The sequence below is a fragment of the Festucalex cinctus genome, chromosome 18, assembly GCF_051991245.1.
Source record: "Festucalex cinctus isolate MCC-2025b chromosome 18, RoL_Fcin_1.0, whole genome shotgun sequence".
NCBI lineage: Eukaryota > Metazoa > Chordata > Actinopteri > Syngnathiformes > Syngnathidae > Festucalex > Festucalex cinctus.
In genome coordinates this window covers 18,503,386-18,524,030 of record NC_135428.1, presented here as the reverse complement: position 1 = coordinate 18,524,030, position 20,645 = coordinate 18,503,386, and the positions used below count along the sequence as shown (strand labels likewise).

General features: G+C 43.1%; 1 protein-coding gene across 5 annotated transcripts in view; it reads right to left on the bottom strand.

Moving 5' to 3' along the window:
- The window catches only part of ntm (neurotrimin), a 106,351-nt gene that overhangs the window by 46,159 nt on the left and 39,547 nt on the right, over positions 1–20,645 (bottom strand). For 4 of the 5 annotated variants that reach the window (XM_077505043.1, XM_077505044.1, XM_077505046.1 and 1 more), the window contains exon 1: positions 13,466–13,694. In XM_077505043.1, the coding sequence (XP_077361169.1) occupies positions 13,466–13,638 (173 nt within the window). In that variant the 5' untranslated portion in view covers positions 13,639–13,694. Of the gene's footprint in view, positions 1–13,465; positions 13,695–20,645 lie in introns of those variants that run through there. The other variant, XM_077505045.1, reaches the window with a different exon arrangement.

The window sequence follows — 20,645 nt, the reverse complement described above, 5'->3', positions numbered from 1 at the left end:
GCAACAGATAAAAAGAGGGTACTTCAGTAGAGCATAGACATTTTGAAAAAAAAAAAAAATGTGCATGTGTACAATGTGCTTCGGAAAACATTTTTGTTCCAAAAGTAATAGTAAATTAGCCCCTGTAGTTTAAGCAGTAAGAGCAGATGCTAATGCTGTTTGATTCCATTTATGAACTTTCAAGAAACAATGAGGAAGGCAACATCTTGAATGGCAGTTAGATTGACCTTTTTTTAGGTCTACATGTCTCTTCCGAAATGTCATCAACAAACAAACAAAAAAGCTCCTAATATACAGATATAGTTAATGTGTGCAACTTTGGGCGGAAAGCTAATTCCTTGGTTTAATTGTTTAAAAAGAAAATAAAAGAAATACTGATAGTCTTTGGAGTGAATTCTCCGAACACTGGCACTTGTCCGGAGCTCTACGTAATTTGGTGGGCGGTGCACCATGAAAGGGGAGTGGCAGCACACAAATTATAAAGATAAAAACAACAAATGATTGAGGGGTCACAGCGTTTGTTTGAGAAAGGTGTGCCTCCTCTTGCCCCAGCGTCTATCTGGCCTCAGATATACTTAACTTTTCTATCATTGTGTGGCTAAAAATAAATATAGTGTATTATAGAAAGAAAGAAAAATACTATTAGAAAGAATTAACACACTAAATAATAGGCATGGGATGAGACAAGAATCCCACAAAACGAGATCTCACAAGATTGAGTCCACGGGAACGAGACGAGACGAGATTTTCACAAAATTTGTAATATAAAATAAATCCTAATATAAATTTTCCAGTTTTCAAAAAATTTTCTTTTTATTGAACAGACTGCTAGAAAATTAATGGCCTAGCTCTAAAAGGCAAATGTAAACATAAACAGGAGAGTCACTTTTGTTAAAGGCTCATAAATTCAAATGCTGCTGCAAAATTTCACCCCACATATATGAACAAAGCACTTCCTGTGCGAGTACAGTCTGACAGTCTTTGAGCCAGGCAGACTCTTTCACCAAATAAAATGAAAGAAGACATTCCCTTGCTTATATCTCAGTGAGCGGCAAAAGCTTGTGAGGCTGTGTGCAAGTAGCGAGTGTTGTTTTTTTCGTCGGAGTTCATTCTGGCGAATTCTTGGCACATTTTGCAACACTGAATGAACCCTGATGAAAAAACAACACTGGTACGTGCGCACACCTCCGCAAGCCTGCGCCGCTCGGTCAGATACGGGCTTCAACATTAGCAGCTAATAACGGCAGAAGTGAAGTCAGCCACGAGTGTAAATGCTTTTAAATCCAGGTTATAAAACGTTGCTTTTTTTCTCATACCTTTGTTTAAGGACTTTTAAACAGCTTTAATTAATCATGTTTTTTTCTTTTTTCCATTTTAATTATTATTTTTATTATTATTTTTTCTTTTTTCCTTTTAAATTATTATTTTTATTATTATTTTAAACTTCGCTAAATGTTTTTAAAGTTTGCTGAATAATGTTTTAATATTGACGTATTTTATTTATTTTTTTTAGTAAATTTTTGTATCCTATTTTTATTTTCTCTTCTTCCTCTGAATGTTAACTAATGTTTGTTGACGCTTATGTGTTGTCTTTCCTTGTGTATGAAATGTGCTATACAAATAAACTTGCCTTGCCTTACTATGGCTCATGAGCTAATAAATTAGCCAGCATTAGTTAGCGTTCGGATTAACATTATTGTTGGAACGTTATAGCCGTTGGATTAATGTTACGTTATAATGTAGTTTACTTTTTTTTTTTTTTTACCTTTCATCATGAATCCACCTCCTGTATGTCCCATGTGTTTTTGCATGTTGCACTCGCTAGCTACAGATTATAAAGGGGGTGTGTCGTGTGACAGTGTCACAGTGACATATTAGCAGAGACAAGATTTTACAAAAACATATAATTATTGTCTAGTTTTTGTTCATGAACTAACATATCCACACATTCCAGTTTTTATTAACATTTCCGTCTCGCCTTCATTACTCGATGAAGTTATTGTTTATTAATGAGGGTTTTAATCCAGTCTAGTCTAGTTTTTGTCTGGTAAAAAAAAAACAAAAAAAAAACGTATTGACGAAATTATTTTTGTTTAGTTTTCGTTGAAGAAATTAACACTCGTGGTTACATTAAATAAATGCCGCCGCTGGTGGGTTGAGCACCCATGAGTGGATCACAAACGCGACTTTATCCCATGCAGTGTGCAAATGCTTTTGCATAGTTGTCGTGTTTCCTTCATAAGACGAAAGATCGAAATACCAAGTTGCCCTGTGGTTTTTCTTTTCCTGTAAAATGTCAAACTTGCGTGAATTAGGCGGCATGTTTCTGTGGTGCTTGTAAACATCACCACGCGTGTTGTACGCAACGTGTCATCGTCCCGAGTTTAATCGATCAGGGCATTTCTAGGGGTGTGAATTGCCTAGTAACTGATGATTCGATTCGTATCACGATTCACAGGTCACGATTCGATTCAATACCGATTAATCCTGATACGAATTTATGTCGATTGTTGCAATTTTTTTTTTTTTACTTCAAATTTAGAAAATACTAATAAGTAAACTAGTCCAGTGTAAGATTTGTCTGAAAATGTATTCTTTATTTATCTGAAACTTAATTCTTATACCGGTTGTAATCTGTTTCATGTTTGAACAGCATTGAAATAAAATATTAAGTTTTAATGTTCCATTAATATAACATTCTTCCATGCTTAAGGTGTGAACCCTAACCCGAAGTAAGACGATTTTGTTGAATATTTTTACATTCAAAATGGAAGTTCAAAAATCGATTCAGCCGCCTATTGAATCGATTCGAGAATTGCGCGATTTAATAACGTGATATATTGCCGAATCGATTTTTTTTAACACCCCTATGGCAAACAATGCCACAGAATTGAAACACTGGGAACTGTTTTTCAACAAGAACCAGTTTTTGATTCCTGTCCCTACTCAACAAGCCAAAAACAGCAAAAATTAAATTAAATGTAAGTAATGTAATGTAAATGTAACTTTCACAGCATGGGGAAATTCTGTTCGAGGTTTTTCTTTTGTTGTTTTCTTTCCTAATTCATTGGTTGATTTTGGCTCAACAATTCCTTCTTTTTTGTTCAGGAAAAAAAGAAAGTTATGAAAGAGAGAAAGTGATGTTGTCATCTAAAAGATGAATTGGTCTCTTGGCCAATTTTTTGGAACATTTCTTCTCATTACTTTTATTATTTTCTAATTGCGTCGCTGAAACTATCATGAGGGAGCACGCTCTAATTTTAAGTCTAAAAAAACAAAAAACAAACAAAGATGCAAATGATTACCGTATTTGTATTGCAGTGATGCACGGAGCCAATGATAGTTACACAATGCGAGAAGAAGCACAAGACAAATCCATTTCATCTATGACTTCTGCCTCACGCTATATTTAGCACTTTCCCTTTTCCTAGGAGCCATTCTGACTAAGCCTTTGTTTAGGAAACATTTTGTGCGCCAACATCTTCCCTACTTAAGTGTTTCTTTTCTAACAATAGAAAAATATGGGTCCCACGGTGACAACAGTTGAGAACCGCTGGTCGAGGGTGTATTCCGACTTAGTACACCCCAAGTCAGCTGTAATAGTCCCACGACCTCTGCAGGTATATGGAGAGATTGTACCAGACCACATATGATGTGAAACTTATATTTGTAAAAACATATTAAACAGTCAATATCTGATGATGTAATGTTTAAACTAAGAACAAGTATCTAAAAATTATTTAAGGCTCATCTTGGCTGCGCCATCATTAACATTTCTGAGTTACTGGTTCTGTCCACGACACATCTACACTTTACTTGATTGTTGGAAATGAATATTCACAAGCGGCACTTGTTTAAATCCACCGCAGTTCATTATAGTGTCTTTATAATTTCCTAATTATTTTAGGCAGAATTAAAATCACTTCAAAGTGAGAAGGGTGAGGAATAGGAAAAATGGATCATCCAGAAATTCTATACAATGAACTGTCGCAGTTTCACAGTTCAGATCGTCTTCAGTTAAGAATCCTCTGGAGATAGGAGATTAAACTCATGAACAATACAGAAAGCTAAATATAGGACAAGCCATTTGCCAAAGCCTCTCTGTTCCTACTTTCACATACTGTAACTATCCATTAGTCCATGGTAATTATGGAAGATATAATTGCTTCATCTAACATCAAACACTTTAACCATGTTTCAAGCGTCTGCCACACTTTCCTCAATGCACGTATTTGTTGAACATGGATAGTTTTGAGGTTTTGTTTGTGTGACGCTTGCATGGTCATCCCATGCTTGCATGGATATTCACAGTTGGGATGCTTGATTATGAAAAAAAATTAAAATCCCGATTATTTTGGTAATAATACTGATTCAGCGACCGGACAGAGAACCTCCACCAAAGGGGCGAGCCGTCGATTTTGGCCCAACGTGGCACGCACGGCACCCCAAAGCCACCCAGGCCACGGCAGCATCAGAACACGACTTCTGGAGCCCGGAGCGGCCCCCTCGACACGGCCGATGCCGCAAGCCTGACGCAGTAGAACGGGACACAATAGGCCCGCATGGCGCCCCACCGCCCCCGCACCCTTTGAAGCAGAGATAGCAACAAAATTCAGCTTCATGGGGCTTTACACAATGTTTCAATGTATTTGTACATACAGGACAGGAAAGTATATCTATATGCAAGTTAATTAGGTAAACAATTATCGGCTTATCATTATCAACATCGACACTTTCTAAATTATTGGTGTCTCATACCGGTTGAAAATAGCAATATTGTGAATCCTTACTACTTTGGTAGCCACATTTTTTCAACTCTTTGACTGCCAAACGTTTTCCAAAAAACAACCCCAACAGTACCAGCAGATTTTGAGCATTTTCACTCATTTTCCAAGGCAAGCAGAATATTTGTGTGCTATGATTACATAAACATGGTGGATACTAGGGGTGTTAAAAAAAAAATCGATTCGGCGATATATCGCGATACTACATCACGCGATTCTCGAATCGATTCAATAATCGGCAGAATCGATTTTTTTTTTTTTTTTTTTTTTTAGGATTCACACCTTGAGCATGGAAGAATGTTATATGAACGGCACATTAAGCCTTAATATTTTTATTTTAATGCTGTTCAAATGTGAAACAGATTGCAAACTGTTTGTGTACAGTGGCTCACGGTTATAAGCCTCAAGTTTTAGATAAATATATTCATACAAATCTTACAGTGTACATGTACAAATTTACTGATAGTATTTTCTAAATTTGAATGGAAAAAAATCGCAACAATCGACTTATAAATTCGTATCGGGATTAATCGGTATCGAATCGTGACCATTCGTATCGGGATTAATCGGTATCGAATCGAATCGTGACCTGTGAATCGTGATACGAATCGAATCGTCAGGTACTAGGCAATTCACACCCCTAGTGGATACCATATGAAAGATTGGATTCCATTCTTTCAGTAGAAAAAAAGTAAAAAGTAAGATTAACTTCTACCTTTTTCTGTTCTTTAGTAATCACCACTTGAAAATAGGCCATTTCAGTGACTGTGATTGGCTGGCAAACAGTTCAGGGTGTATCCCGCCTACTGCCCGAAGCCAGCTGGGATAGGCTCCAGCACCCTGTGACCCTTGTGAGGATCAAGCAGTTAAGAAAATGGATGGATGGATGGATGGATAATTTGAGTGACATCAAGAGAACATAAATAAGGAGAAAAACAAGCTTTTTGTGGAAAAAATACATTTTCTGCACAACAGTGATTTACACAGTAATATTTTTTCGTTGAGTGATGCTCTGTGAATTTGATTTAATATGACAAACACTTTGCTCATTCATGTCATCCTTGAAAACGTTCTATTTCCTACGATCCGCCATGTTTTCATGTAATTTGATATCTGGGGTGTATTTCACAAAGCAGGTTCAACAAACTGTCAGATTAACCCTGAACAACGAGTTGACATACCCTCAGACAGGAATCTCTGCGTTCTCGGTTGCAGTACAGCTGATTCCAGTGAGTTGTATCAACGCTGAGTTGTTGCACCTGGACTTACTACCGGACTTAAAGACCGCCTCAATGGAGCCCCGATTCGGCAAGTCACCATGGCAACGGGAAAGCCGAGCGCAGCGCCGCCCTCTGCTTCTACGTTGCCTTTTTTTTTTTTTTTTTGTGCCCCTCTCAACCAAAAATCTTAAATGCGATTCTATTTTGAATTTAAGCATGTCTTTATTTAAAAAACAAAACAAAAAAAACTGCAACACCGCAGCGGTTCCCCATAGAGGAAGGCGGGGTGGGAGAACATTGCTGCTCGGGTCAATGGGTAAATTTAAATGTATAGTCCTCTGTAGGGCTGTCACTAACGACTTTTTTTTTTAAAGTCGACCTTCCCTGTCATATTTTTAACGACTAATCGACTTATTATTATTATTATTATTATTATTATTATTATTATTATTATTATTATTATTATTATTATTATTATTATTATTAAGCAGCAGCAGTGACGCGCCGCAAAAGATGAACGGCTTCCGGGTCAAGGAGAAACCAACTTGCGAAAAACGGTTTACGGCCACATTTCATTTCCCGATTTGTGCTAAATAAACACATAATAGGACATTGGATAAGGGCTCATTTCCCGTTTTTCATTTTTATTTCAACAAAAAGAGACGACTCGTTTCCCGTTATTTGTTCATATACATCAAAACAAAAAGCGGAAATCGGTTTGTTTCCCGTTTTCCGTGTCCTTGCTTCAGAAGGAAAAACGAATGACCGAAAAGTACACGGACCCAGGAGTCATTTTTTTAACTCTGTCCTCCTCAATGTACGGTAGTTCGCAACATACGCTGCGTGTAGGCATAAAAGGTCCGTGTGAAACATGGACCATGGCGGCGCAAACATGGTTCCGGGCGGAGCGTCGACTTAAATTTTTCCAGTCAACCTATTTTTAAAGTCGACCTAGTCGACTTGGTCGACTTTTTTTCCCAGCCCTAGTCCTCTGCAATCACAATAATAATACAGGGGAAACCTGTAGCTTTAATTCATTTCATTTAGCTGCAATCCTGCGAGGGAGAAGCGCACTTGATTTAAGATGAAATGTAAAAAAAAACTTAGATGAAATCTAAAAACATTCTAACGGGTATAAGAAAAAAAAATGGAGCGCAATACATGCTCCGATGTGAGCGCGTATGACTACGTCTAGTAATGTTGCAAATGATGGATTAAGTTGTGCATGTAGAGGATGGACTGTGATGTGAAACGGTACCGCTCAAAAAGGTAACTGTGCGGAAATGCCAGCATATATGTGCGGTCTGATAACATTCTCGCGGCAAATTTTTAATTCCCTGCGCAATAAAGCGGCACCTTCATCAATAGGTTCATTGTCAAAATGACATACCATGTTCGTGACAAAAGTGGACTCTACGCTATAGAATATACGTATTTACGCAAAAAGTCGCCGCAGCGGACTGAATAAATGAGGAAATGCAATGCCGTGTGTGGCTGAAAGTAGTACAGGGAAAAACTATAGGTTCATCGTCAAAAACCTGCTACCGACCTGGTTAGGTTGATGGACCATGTTGCTACGGTAACTGACCAAGACCTCTTTTTATGAAACAGGCTAGAGTTCCCTCTTATCCTCTGGTTTCAGCTACCTCTCTTTCTGAAACAGAAGACGCAGAGTTTCCCCCATTTCAGGGTTTATTGACTCAGGTTTCTCACTAAACCTGCTTTGTGAAATACACCCCTGGGAGCCTATTGAAAACAAACACACACAATGCTGCCATCTTCTGGCCATAGTTAGTGGGTGTTTCTGAATTTTCAAACCCCAATCCCAAACCAGCGCTGCACAAGACATTGCACTGCCCATTGAGAAAAAAACAAAAACAAAAAAACAAAAACAAAAATACAGTGAACGTCAATTAACGTTATTGACGGCACTCATTTGGATTTTAGTGCATGTCAATAAATGTTCTTGGCGGTAAAAGAGTTCAAACTTGATTTTTACGGATGTGCAAACGCGCAAATGCGCACTTCGCTTATTCTCACGGTACAAACTAAATGAAATCATTGGTTTTCTCTTTTCAGGCTGGGAGAGCCACTTCTTGACACTTCACTCATTATTGCACACCTGCAGCTGATCAGTAATTAACTCCAGAGTTAATGATTTCTGCCTAATCTACGTGCAGGTGCCAGATGATTCCCGCTTCCAAAAGTGATACTTCGACCAACACAACTGTGTTTGTGCTGTGCTTTTTTTTGAGCGCGTTTTCCCTGTTGACTTCTTTCTATTGTCACAATTTCCTCCAGACCACTAGTTGTGGAGCCATGTTTCACAAGTCACACTATATCAATTCTGAACACCCTTCTCTTTGCTTTTCTGTCATATAGCACATATGCACATATAGTAAAATTAAGTCAGCCGTGACACATAGCGTTATGTTGGGGAAGATAACGCTGTAAATATTGTAGCTAATGACACATTTTATCGTTAATGCTGCTGTTTGTGTTTAATTAGATGTTTGTGTTCAATTTCACTTAGTTTTCTGTTTAGTGGTCCCTATGTTACAAAATATGGTAATCCCAGAATGAGCATGATGTCAAACAGAAACAAACCATAGGAGAAGCCCTAAATAAGGTGTTAGCATACAAATGATTGGAGTATTTCTAATGTCACAGATGGTCATTCTCATGTAACGGAGAGATGATTTTACAAAGAAACTACAAAGTATATGCCAGTGTTTCTTCTAAATTCATTTAGCATTGGCGGCCCATGGCTCCTATATCTTACCCCGGGTTTACACCGGATGCGGTTGCGGTGCGGTTGCGGTGCGTTCCGGCGACGCAAGCAATTAGATTCTATTCATTCCAATGGTGCAGTTTACACCGCTTGCGTGTGCGTTGCGTGTCGACTGCGTCTCAGCTGCGGCGTGCCGCAGCCCTTCCGCAAGGATAGACCTATTTTCTATTTTTGCCGGATGCCCAAGCGGTAGGCCTCCGGCAAATGGCAAGCTAGCACAAAACACATCGAGCGGGACAGGAAGACCGACGCAGTTTCAAAATAAATTTCCGGTTACCTTTCAAGATAAAACACTCGCCAGCTCCTATTTCGCAAGCATGCTAGCAAAACGTGATGTGGGCGTAGACGGGCCTGGAGTTAACGTGCGAGGTGCTCATTCACGGTTTAGACACCAGCGAACATGGACGAGGAGAGGTTTATATTGGAGGTAGAAAGCCACAAAATAACAAAAGTCCACCTCTCTTTCTGCTTCTCTGTTGAGCACAGACTTTCTGTGTGTTTGTCGTTGTTTTTTATGCCACATGATCGCGCTCGGTCACGCGAGACACGGCGGGAAGTGGTCGGCGACGGAGCTGCCGGACCGAGTTTCGTGAATAAGTGGTCCATTTTCGCCAGTCAGCACACACCGTCAACAAATATCGCCGGCCGCCTTGCACAGTTTGCACGTCGACAAACGAGAATAGTAATCACTGATCAGCTGACACGTACTTGACGTCGTTAAAATATCTGTCAAGCTGTCACGCCGCCACCGGCGTGACGGCCCATGCTTTTGTTTTTGTTATCCATGTTTCCTGTTTTACTTTGAAAACCCTAACTCTCCTCTCACCCCAGGTCACTTACCCTTCCTGCAGCTCACTGATTACCGGTCCACGCCCATGATCACCACCACCTGTTCCCAATCAACCCGGACATAAAAGCCACCTGATTCCTCCCCTCTGGGCCGAAGTGTCACACACAGTTAGTGCATGGAAGCGTCCCACAGTCCTCGAGTCCTTGTTCCTGTTGCCTTGTTGTTATGCCTTGCTTTTGTGCCTTGTCTTGTTTTTGTGCCTTTTCCTCCAGTGGAGCGCCTTTTGTTACCCCTTTTGCCTTGTGCCTGTTTTTTCCTCCCTAGTGGAGTGCTTTTTGTTCTCCACCTTTTTGATTCCCCCTTTCTCCTCTCAGTGTGAGAGGAGACTGCTGCTGCCCGGCAATAAAACCTGTTGCCTCTGTGGCCTACCTTATCCTGCGTCTGGGTCCTACCTCTTCACGTCGTGACAGTACACTTCGGCCAGCATGGACCCAGCGGGAGTGTCCAAATTGGAGACCTGGCAGAGGCTTGAAGACATCGCCCGAGTCATTGCGGAGATAAAAGAGTTGATGGCTTTGGACCGTGGCGACTGGGGTGAAGGGTCGGACTGGCCTCAGAACCCCGAACCTCGTCTGCTGGAGCCTCTCGCTCCTGAACCTCGTCTGCTGGAGCCTCTCGCTCCTGAACCTCGTCTGCTGGAGCCTCTCGCTCCTGAACCTCGTCTGCTGGAGCCTCTCGCTCCTGAACCTCGTCTGCTGGAGCCTCTCGCTCCTGAACCTCGTCTGCTGGAGCCTCTCGCTCCTGAACCTCGTCTGCTGGAGCCTCTCGCTCCTGAACCTCGTCTGCTGGAGCCTCTCGCTCCTGAACCTCGTCTGCTGGAGCTTCTCGCCCCTGAACCTCGTCTGCTGCAACCTCTCGCCCCTGAACCTCGTCTGCTGCAACCTCTCGCCCCTGAACCTCGTCTGCTGCAACCTCTCGCCCCTGAACCTCGTCTGCTGCAACCTCTCGCCCCTGAACCTCGTCTGCTGCAGCCTCTCGCTCCTGAACCTCGTCTGCTGCAACCTCTCGCTCCTGAACCTCGTCTGCTGCAGCCTCTCGCTCCTGAACCTCGTCTGCTGGAGCCTCTCGCTCCTGAACCTCGTCTGCTGGAGCCTCTCGCTCCTGAACCTCGTCTGCTGGAGCCTCTCGCTCCTGAACCTCGTCTGCTGGAGCCTCTCGCTCCTGAACCTCGTCTGCTGGAGCCTCTCGCTCCTGAACCTCGTCTGCTGGAGCCTCTCGCTCCTGAACCTCGTCTGCTGGAGCCTCTCGCTCCTGAACCTCGTCTGCTGGAGCCTCTCGCTCCTGAACCTCGTCTGCTGGAGCCTCTCGCTCCTGAACCTCGTCTGCTGGAGCCTCTCGCTCCTGAACCTCGTCTGCTGCAGCCTCTCGCCCCTGAACCTCGTCTGCTGCAGCCTCTCGCTCCGGAACCTCGTCTGCTGCCGCCGCAGCCCCCGGCCGCTTCGCCTGTGCCGCTGCCGCCGCAGCCCCCGGCCGCTTCGCCTGTGCCGCTGCCGCCGCAGCCCCCGGCCGCTTCGCCTGTGCCGCTGCCGCCGCAGCCCCCGGCCGCTTCGCCTGTGCCGCTGCCGCCGCAGCCCCCGGCCGCTTCGCCTGTGCCGCTGCCGCCGCAGCCCCCGGCCGCTTCGCCTGTGCCGCTGCCGCCGCAGCCCCCGGCCGCTTCGCCTGTGCCGCTGCCGCCGCAGCCCCCGGCCGCTTCGCCTGTGCCGCTGCCGCCGCAGCCCCCGGCCGCTTCGCCTGTGCCGCTGCCGCCGCAGCCCCCGGCCGCTTCGCCTGGGCCGCTGCCGCCGCAGCCCCCGGCCGCTTCGCCTGGGCCGCTGCCGCCGCAGTCCCCGGCCGCTTCGCCTGGGTCGCTGCCGCCGCAGTCCCTGGCCGCTTCGCCTGGGCCGCTACTTCCTGTTCCTCGTCAGGCGGCGCATGGAATGCGGCCGCCACCTCCTGTTCCTCGTCAGGCGGCGCATGGATTGCGGCCGCCACCTCCTGTTCCTCGTCAGGCGGCGCATGGATTGCGGCCGCCACCTCCTGTTCCTCGTCAGGCGGCGCATGGATTGCGGCCGCCACCTCCGGTTCCTCGACCGGCGGCGCCCAGCCAGCGGCCGCCTCCTCTTGCACCAGTTCCGGCGGCGCCCGGCCAGCGGCCGCCATCGCCTGCACCAGTTCCGGCGGCGCCCGGCCAGCGGCCGCCATCGCCTGCACCAGTTCCGGCGGCGCCCGGCCAGCGGCCGCCTCCTGCTCCTCATCTGGCAGCGAACACCCCGCCGCCACCTCTGCTCCTTGTCGGGCGTCGAGGACGCCCTCCTGACTGGCCCCGCTGGGACTCTCTTGTCGGGCGTCGAGGACGCCCTCCTGAACTGCTTTTTGTCTGGGACGGATGGGTGGGCCGTGTTCCCACCTCCGTGCCCCCTTCCGCCCGCCCTTGTTTTTTGGACTTTTTGATATTGAAGGGCCGTCAGGAGCCGGCCCTTGAGGGGGGGGGTACTGTCACGCCGCCACCGGCGTGACGGCCCATGCTTTTGTTTTTGTTATCCATGTTTCCTGTTTTACTTTGAAAACCCTAACTCTCCTCTCACCCCAGGTCACTTACCCTTCCTGCAGCTCACTGATTACCGGTCCACGCCCATGATCACCACCACCTGTTCCCAATCAACCCGGACATAAAAGCCACCTGATTCCTCCCCTCTGGGCCGAAGTGTCACACACAGTTAGTGCATGGAAGCGTCCCACAGTCCTCGAGTCCTTGTTCCTGTTGCCTTGTTGTTATGCCTTGCTTTTGTGCCTTGTCTTGTTTTTGTGCCTTTTCCTCCAGTGGAGCGCCTTTTGTTACCCCTTTTGCCTTGTGCCTGTTTTTTCCTCCCTAGTGGAGTGCTTTTTGTTCTCCACCTTTTTGATTCCCCCTTTCTCCTCTCAGTGTGAGAGGAGACTGCTGCTGCCCGGCAATAAAACCTGTTGCCTCTGTGGCCTACCTTATCCTGCGTCTGGGTCCTACCTCTTCACGTCGTGACACAAGCACACAGTATACATACAGCATAATTTACAATCAACATTGGAGTATACAACACAACATATTCAAATTATATAAGAAGCTCCATTTTGTTTTACACCCAATAAAGAAGACAACCTGAAATATCTTCTGTGATTATTAGTGTTGTTCCGATACCGATACTGCATCGGCAGAGGTGCCGATACTGCATTAAAACAGTGGTATCGGTATCGGTGAGTACTCACAAGTAACATGCCGATACCATTAATTCCAACGCTAATATAGAATTTTGGATGCACCATCTTGTGTCTTGCTCGTGCACGACATTACCTGATATGTGACATGTTCACTGCATGCCAATCTAAGATTCCTATTGTCCCTTGAAAGCTCTGAGCCAATGGCAGGACAGCTTTTTCATGTTGAGGAAAAAAAACCTTAAGTATCGGTATGGTATCGGTATCGGGGGCCAAAAGACGGTATTGGAACAAGACTAGTGATTATGCTTATGTTAATATTCCCGAGAGCATTTGAAAGCAGCATAAATCCCTTTATGTCCAGTAATCCTCTGAAGGTACAGAGGAGGGAAAAGGTCACCGTTGGCAATCTCTTATAGAAAGAATTGCTTGTCTCGCGTAGTATTATAACAATGTAACTTTTGCTGTTATTACAGAAAAACATACAAAAGTTAACGGTGTGCCATGTGTGCATTGACTGGTTTTGGAAAAAAAAAAATATCCATTAAAGCATGAACATGTAAGGACAGACAGCATTTCAATTATGCATCCCACTGAGAAAATAAATTGATTTTTTTTTTTTTTTTTTTTTTTTTAAAGTGTGGTGACTCACCTGAGAAAGACGGTCTCTCCTTGTCTGACGGTAATATTGTCCATAAGTTTTTTGTCGTATTGAGAATCGCCTTGACTGTGGACTGGCAAGCCTGCAGGCACAAAAAGCAAAATCCTCAGCGAGAGAAGGGCTGTGCACTTGCAAAAGATGACAATGTGTCCAGGGACAGACATTATCTTGAGCTTTTAGATGCGTGGGAATAAGTCCCATGTGAACAAGGATTCCACAGTGACCCAGTGAACATACTGCTGGAGATTATTCCCCCGAGTGCGTTGGTCTTAATCCCGATTTTGTCATCGAATAGCTGTGGCTCGTAATGCAGTGCAGACACAATCTCTTGTTCCAACTCAACTTAGACTTTTTTTAAGAATCGTAATCCCTCTTGACAGATTGCAGATCCATCTATCAATCAAACTATCTACAAATACAATATTTAACTGTATTAATTAGTACTGACTGTGAAGATTCTGCACAGTTAGTTCAATACTGACAAAGTGACTCATTAGCCATTGCCTGTTGTGGATTGTTTTTGGCATTTTCACAAATCCCCCCCCCCCCCAAAAAAAAAAAAAATCAAAATAAATAATAAATCTGACTTTGTTATGCAAAACTCTTAACGTTTACCACAAACAAATGGATCTCATTTGAACAAGCTCCCTTTAAGAAGGCATTTTAAGCTTAAAATATCAGAGACAAAACCCTTTACAATAACTAGAGCTGCGAGCAACTATGAAGGGCCACTTTGGGGTACTACATTTGCACTTGGAATTTTATTTTATCCATCCATCCATTTTCTTGACCGCTTATTCGTCACAAGGGTCGCGGGGGGTGCTGGAGCCTTCCTCAGCTGGTTTTGGGCAGTAGGCGGGGTACACCCTGGACTGGTTGCCAGCCAATCGCAGGGCACACACAGACGAACAACCATTCACACTCACAAGCACGCCTCGGGACAATTCAGAGCGCCCAATTAACCTGTCATGCATGTCCTTGGAATGTGGGAGGAGACCGGAGTACCCGGAGAAGACCCACGCAGGCACAGGGAGAACATGCAAACTCCACCCAGGAAGGCCGGAGCCTGGACTCGAACCCGAGTCCTCTGAACTGGGAGACTGACGTGCTGCCGAATGTTATTGTCCATCCATCCATTGTCTTGACCGCTTATTCCTCACAAGGGTCACGGGGGCTGCTGGCGCCTATCTCAGCTGGCTCTGGGCAGTAGGCGGGGGACACCCTGGACTGGTTGCCAACCAATCGCAGGGCACACAGAGACGAACAACCATCCACACTCACACGCACACCTAGGGACAATTCGGAGCGCCCAATTAACCTGCCATGCATGTCTTTGGAATGTGGGAGGAGACCGGAGTACCCGGAGAAGACCCACGCGGACACGGGGAGAACATGCAAACTCCACCCAGGAAGGTCCGAGCCTGGACTCGAACCGGAGACCTCAGAACTGGGAAGCCGACGTGCTAACCACTCGACTACCGTGCCGCCCCCGAATGTTATTGTATTTACTTATTTATTTATTTATATTTTTAATGGAACAATAAACCTCTAACACAAGAGTGTCAAATGTACGGCCCGTGGGCCAAAGAGGTTAAATATGAGATGAGTTAGTTTCATATTAAAATGAATAGTACCCGATTCATTAATCCGCCGTCCAAAATCAATCCGCCGTCCAAAATCAATCCACTAAAATCAGAATTTTTCAAGCAATGCTCAGATGAGCAATGCAACTGCTACACTGTAAATGCATTGTGCAAATGCATTCTGGGATATGCAAACTAGACTCGCTCGGATGTTCATGTTGCCGCGTTCCATGTTTGTGGATGTCACAAAAGCCCCAAAAGTCAAAGAAGTATTTTTTGTATGGATAGCGCACCCTTTTGGATGCTACTTATTATGGCAGTTGCCATACAACAATGGCACAATTAATGCATACAGTTTTTGGAGCAACATTTTTTCCTACTTACAGTTGAAATTGAACAACTATGAAAGCAAATGACGGTTGTTCCTATTGATTGAGGTAAGGTTTTGTTGTCGCTGAAACAGGACAAACTAAAATAAACTTGTATAAAATTACATTGTTCACAATTGACTGTCTGAATCAAACACACTTTCTGTATGTTTGGTGGTTTGAATTTATGACCTGTGTGTTAGTGTTTGCGGCCGAGTGACGAAAAACAAGTATATATTGACAACACTATGGTATACTCAATTCATTCCACCAATTTATCTGAAGTTTTCTCAACATTTTAGCCAATATTTATACTGACATTGAGCTAGTTGTTTATATACAGAGATTAAATGCAGGCTAGCTTAAACAGCCAGCTGGGGCTGGTATATTTGCTGGATAATTGAGTATAGTCTTTACAGTCCAATTATTGTCAAATGATTCTCTTACGGAGGGGGCTCACAAAATAAATAAATACAAAAGGAAAATGTTTTTCCTCTGACTGTGACACATCTTGAAATAAGATATTGCTGACTGACATTACAGTTGACTTCAGATTCTTCATGACATGTATGCAAAAGGAAAGCAGTGCCTGCAAGTTTGACGTTTAAAATTGTAACTAAGACTGTTCTGAAGTAAATAAATATAACTGATGTAATTTCTCATTAATATTTATACAATTTACATTTTTATGAGGCGAGATGTCAGAGGGAAAGGGTTGCACCATGGTGTCGAGTCCCAGAGATAAATATTTACAACTGTTACTACGTCCTGATTTACAGGCTCCATAGATAATCACACTAGATATTGAATATGTCTGTTAAGTGTGATTAACTAGGTAATTAAAATGTATATTGAAGGCATATCAAAATTCCTGTAAGAAATAGTCAAGCAGATGTCAACTGATGGTTATACTGTCTATCCTTTATCAAGTAATCAAGTTTCAATAGACTACCCACAGCACCCAAATGCCATCAGAATACTGCAAGGAAAACAGGAACAATCTTTTCCTGCCTCCATCCTCTTTGCCAAACAGCAAACGGGTCAATACCCCATCATTATAGAGCTTCACACTTCGGTGGCTGCAAATCGACTGCCGGGAGGATGATGGAGTAAAGCAATGATGCCAATGCCGATGATGAGACATCATCACTCATCTTCTCTGCCATCTAGAAAGAAAGTAATAAAAACAACCTGGTAAAATACTAGGATTCAGCTAAAGAAGTAGAACATAGAGCGACCGTATATAATTCTGTCACCCAGGGTGTTTTAAGCATTATGGTGTTCATTTTTAGGTAGTTACTTGAATCAATATTCTTTCAATGGACAGGGGCACAATGAAAAGTATGCATTCTATCAAAGTCAAACATGGAACTTTTTATACGTTATTATTAATATATACATTTAAATCTATGTATTTTTAAACATACTCAACAAAACAAGACAGACATACACAGACACACAATAATGAGGCAAGTTCCACAAAGAACAAGACATCAGTGTCAGGAGAAAAAAAAGCATAACAAAACAATGTCTCTGAGAAGCTCAGGAATAGGCTGACGCAAAACGGTAGGCAGAGAACTTTCTCCATCATTGCTTGCGAAAGGTGAGGTGAAGCAAGGGGTGTGTACTGGCCCCACTAATGTTCAACCTTTTCCTGACAGCAGCCACACTTTTCTTCCACCAGTCCACAAAGAAAGACATTGGTGTTTCAGTCCAGTTGCGTCTTGATGGGAGCTTATTTAACATCTGACTCCTCCGGACAGAGATGAAGATTTAGTGTAGCTTGTCAACATCCTCCTTGTTCCTCCACTGTGCTTCAACTGGCACTGGACACGATGTCAACGTTAAACCGCTCGCCAGACTTAGCGATCAACAAGCAATCAAATGAAGTTCTCTGTCATCCTTCCAGTCTTCGACTTGGCCTCATCCCTAAAGGTCATTGAGCAGTTCTATAGCAGTATCCTGACTCCAACATGCCATATCATCAATGACACCCAGGATCAAGTCAACTGGGCTGACTTTAGGTAAACTGTGCTCCCATGTGTTTGAGAATAGTAACCTTCAAATTGTAATGAGAGCTGCAGAATACAAAGCAGTGTACCTTAACACTGTGAGTTATGGGTGGAGTCTGGTAATGTTTTTAAAGATCACAATATTTTTAAACCCTTCCACAGTTAACGATAGGTATATAATGATTCAATCTTACCTTTGACACCATGGCAATGAAATTTGGAAGAAATATTAGGTGTTTTGCTGGTTATTTTTCTAACGGGGAAGAAAAACACCCGGTTTAGTAAAACCCCGCCTCTCCCCGTGTGGTTGCCGCGCCCCCTCTCATCCGAGCCACCTGCTACTGGAGCGCTGCGTTCGAGCACTCTGAATAGCCACGCAAGCCATCAATTCTTCAATGAACATTTGAAACAAAACGTCTCATTGACGCAAGAAATCGTAGTGGAGGAGGAGGGGACGAGAGGGGAAATGAGAGAGGAAAGAAGAAAGGGGGGAAAAAAACCCTGAGTGTGTCACGAACTGGGGACCTGCTGGTTACATGGCAAGCCTGTGAACCACTATACCATTCGCTCAGTTATGTTCAACAGCGCAAAAGTTTTACTTGTAGTTTACACACAAGTGTCAACAACCAACCTTTCTGGGATTTGGAAGACTGCCAATTGTCCTTGCACTTTGGCATTGCAAATTTGAAGGATAATTGATTACTTTAATTCATTTGGACAGAATGTTTACTGATACTGCGGTTGGCTGGCAACCAGTTCAGGGTGTCCCCCACCTACTGCCCAAAGCTGGCTGGGATAGGCGCCAGCACCCCCGCGACCCTTGTGAGGAGTAAGCGGTACAGAAAATGAATGGATGGATGTTTACTGATAAAGGCTACTTTTATCATGCTCCTGCGAGCATGGAGGGCTCAGAGTAAGTGGGCATTTGTTTAGTCCGCATAAGTGGTGTGGGGGTGGGTCCACACCTGATGACGTCATAGAGTGAGCACCCGCTTGTTTTCACGGGTTGGGAGGGGCTGGTGCTTGGAGAGCAGACTGACCTAGAATTTGTCATAGAAGGTGCGAATGGAGGAAAACACCACTTTGGTCATGTTTTTGGTGAGGGATTAGCATATTAACATGGCTAAAAACTCCAAGTTGTGAGGGTCTTCTGCAGCTAAAGCATTTTTGACAGTGCCCGATTCAAGGGAGGAGTTCATAATTTTGACAACAGTGTTGCTGAGGACAGGTAGGCAAGAGTAATGTATTAATCAGGACATTAATTTGTTGCATGCTTATTCTGTGTAAACAAAGCTGGGTGCTTCTATGTTTGGCAAAACAGATCAATATCTAAAGATTAAATGCAAAGAAAATAATTGCAGATACATTTCATGTTTCCTGAAATCTGGAGGAATTTATGAAATGAAAGAAACGTAAAGGTCAATAACGTTGGGGTGGGTGTCCTGTAGTATAGCTGAGCCCAGTGATGGGGCAAATGGAATTAGAATGCTGGGACCTCATCTCTCAAATGTGGAAAAATGTGTGCATGTCAGGCCTGATGGATCGCTGGAGCTGATGCCTCACTTGACAGTCAAGCTCAGCTGATGAATTGTGAAATGAGACAGACATACAAAAGCAATGGACAGCCCAGAGCCAGACTGAAACGACGAATGCTGAACCACCGGTCTTTTTTTCTGGCTGAGGAACAAGAAACCTAACCTTAAAGAAAAGTGCCAATATTAAGATGAAAACAAACTAGATTCCTCATTTCGGTTTAATTCTGTCAACTTAAATTGTAAATTGTCGAATGTCCGATTCTGGTATTATAATGAGTTTTGACTGTATATTTAAATATTTAAAATTATCTTAAATTGTAGTGAAACTGAATCCACTGCACTGAATATCTTTTTTTTAAGATTCTAAATTAGTATTTTTACATCTGAGTTCAAGAGAATTTTTATCTCACTTTATGAATGCTCCAAGTTGTATGCGATTCTGGTTTGAACTTCTGTGTCGTTTAACATACTGGCCTTGTGCTTCGTGTCTTTTCTCCAGATATTCAAATGTGTACATCAATCAGTAATTGGGTGTCTGCATCCCAGTGTGGCCTGGGATTCACAGAACAACAGAAAACGATCTATTCTGCTTCATTTCCAAAGTCATCAAGGAATCCCTGAACAGGTTACCTTTAAAGCATTGCACTAAAGATAATGTATATGCTTTTGACGGATACACACCTTCATACATGAAAAATTCAGATGACAGTGTCGAGACTAAAATCATTGTACAATTGGTTTTAAAATATACACAAAATAAGAGAAAAACCTGCCACAAAACATACAATATGATGACCTTTGATTATAAATGCTCATCTTGAGCTGCTTGTTTTGCAATCTGACCAATAGTTGAAACGCACACTCACTGTTGATACTAGGGGTGGAGTGATTTGATTACAATTCAGAGGTTACGATTCGATTGTTAAATGATGATTGATTCAATTTGAACTTGTGTATATTGATTAGGGTTTGCAGTTCATAGAATTTTTAATCATAATTAATCGCATGACTTAAATAAATAAGTCGTGATTATTTTCAAATTAATTGCACATTTTATATATGTAAATAAAGGTACAATAAAATAAAATGTACAATAAAATAGTCCCAACCCCCATCCCCCAAGTTTTCATACTCTTGTGAACATAAAATTGGGAAAAGTTTAAACTAATATGGTGGCATCTTTTAGTTCATTGATATAGTAATTTCCTAGGAATTCATAGTTATTTGAAGTTAGTTAAAAAGATGTCAATTGCCAATTGCCAGTTGCCAGCCAATCGCAGGGCACACACAGACGAGGCACAAAGACTGTCAGACTGTACTCACACAGGAAGTGCTTTGTTCATATATGCGGGGTGAAATGTTACTGAACATTATTGTGCAATTGCCACAGAACAATCTGGTATATTTTACCATACCATAGTACCGCAATAATATTAAAAGTTTGAGTGAGTTAAGTTTGGGTGAGTTGATTTTACTGACAAAAAAAAAAAAAATGCACAAAATGAGTTCTTGCACTTAATGATGATTTGTGGTTCAGAAATTTTGTGCCATCCTTGAATGGTAGTCTAAAAAATCTAAAAATGTTTTTTTTTGGGTTTTTTTATGCATGAGAGCCCCTTGCAGTTGGGCTGGTGATCACAGTATGTGTTTTGTTTTTCTTTTTTTCCTTTTTC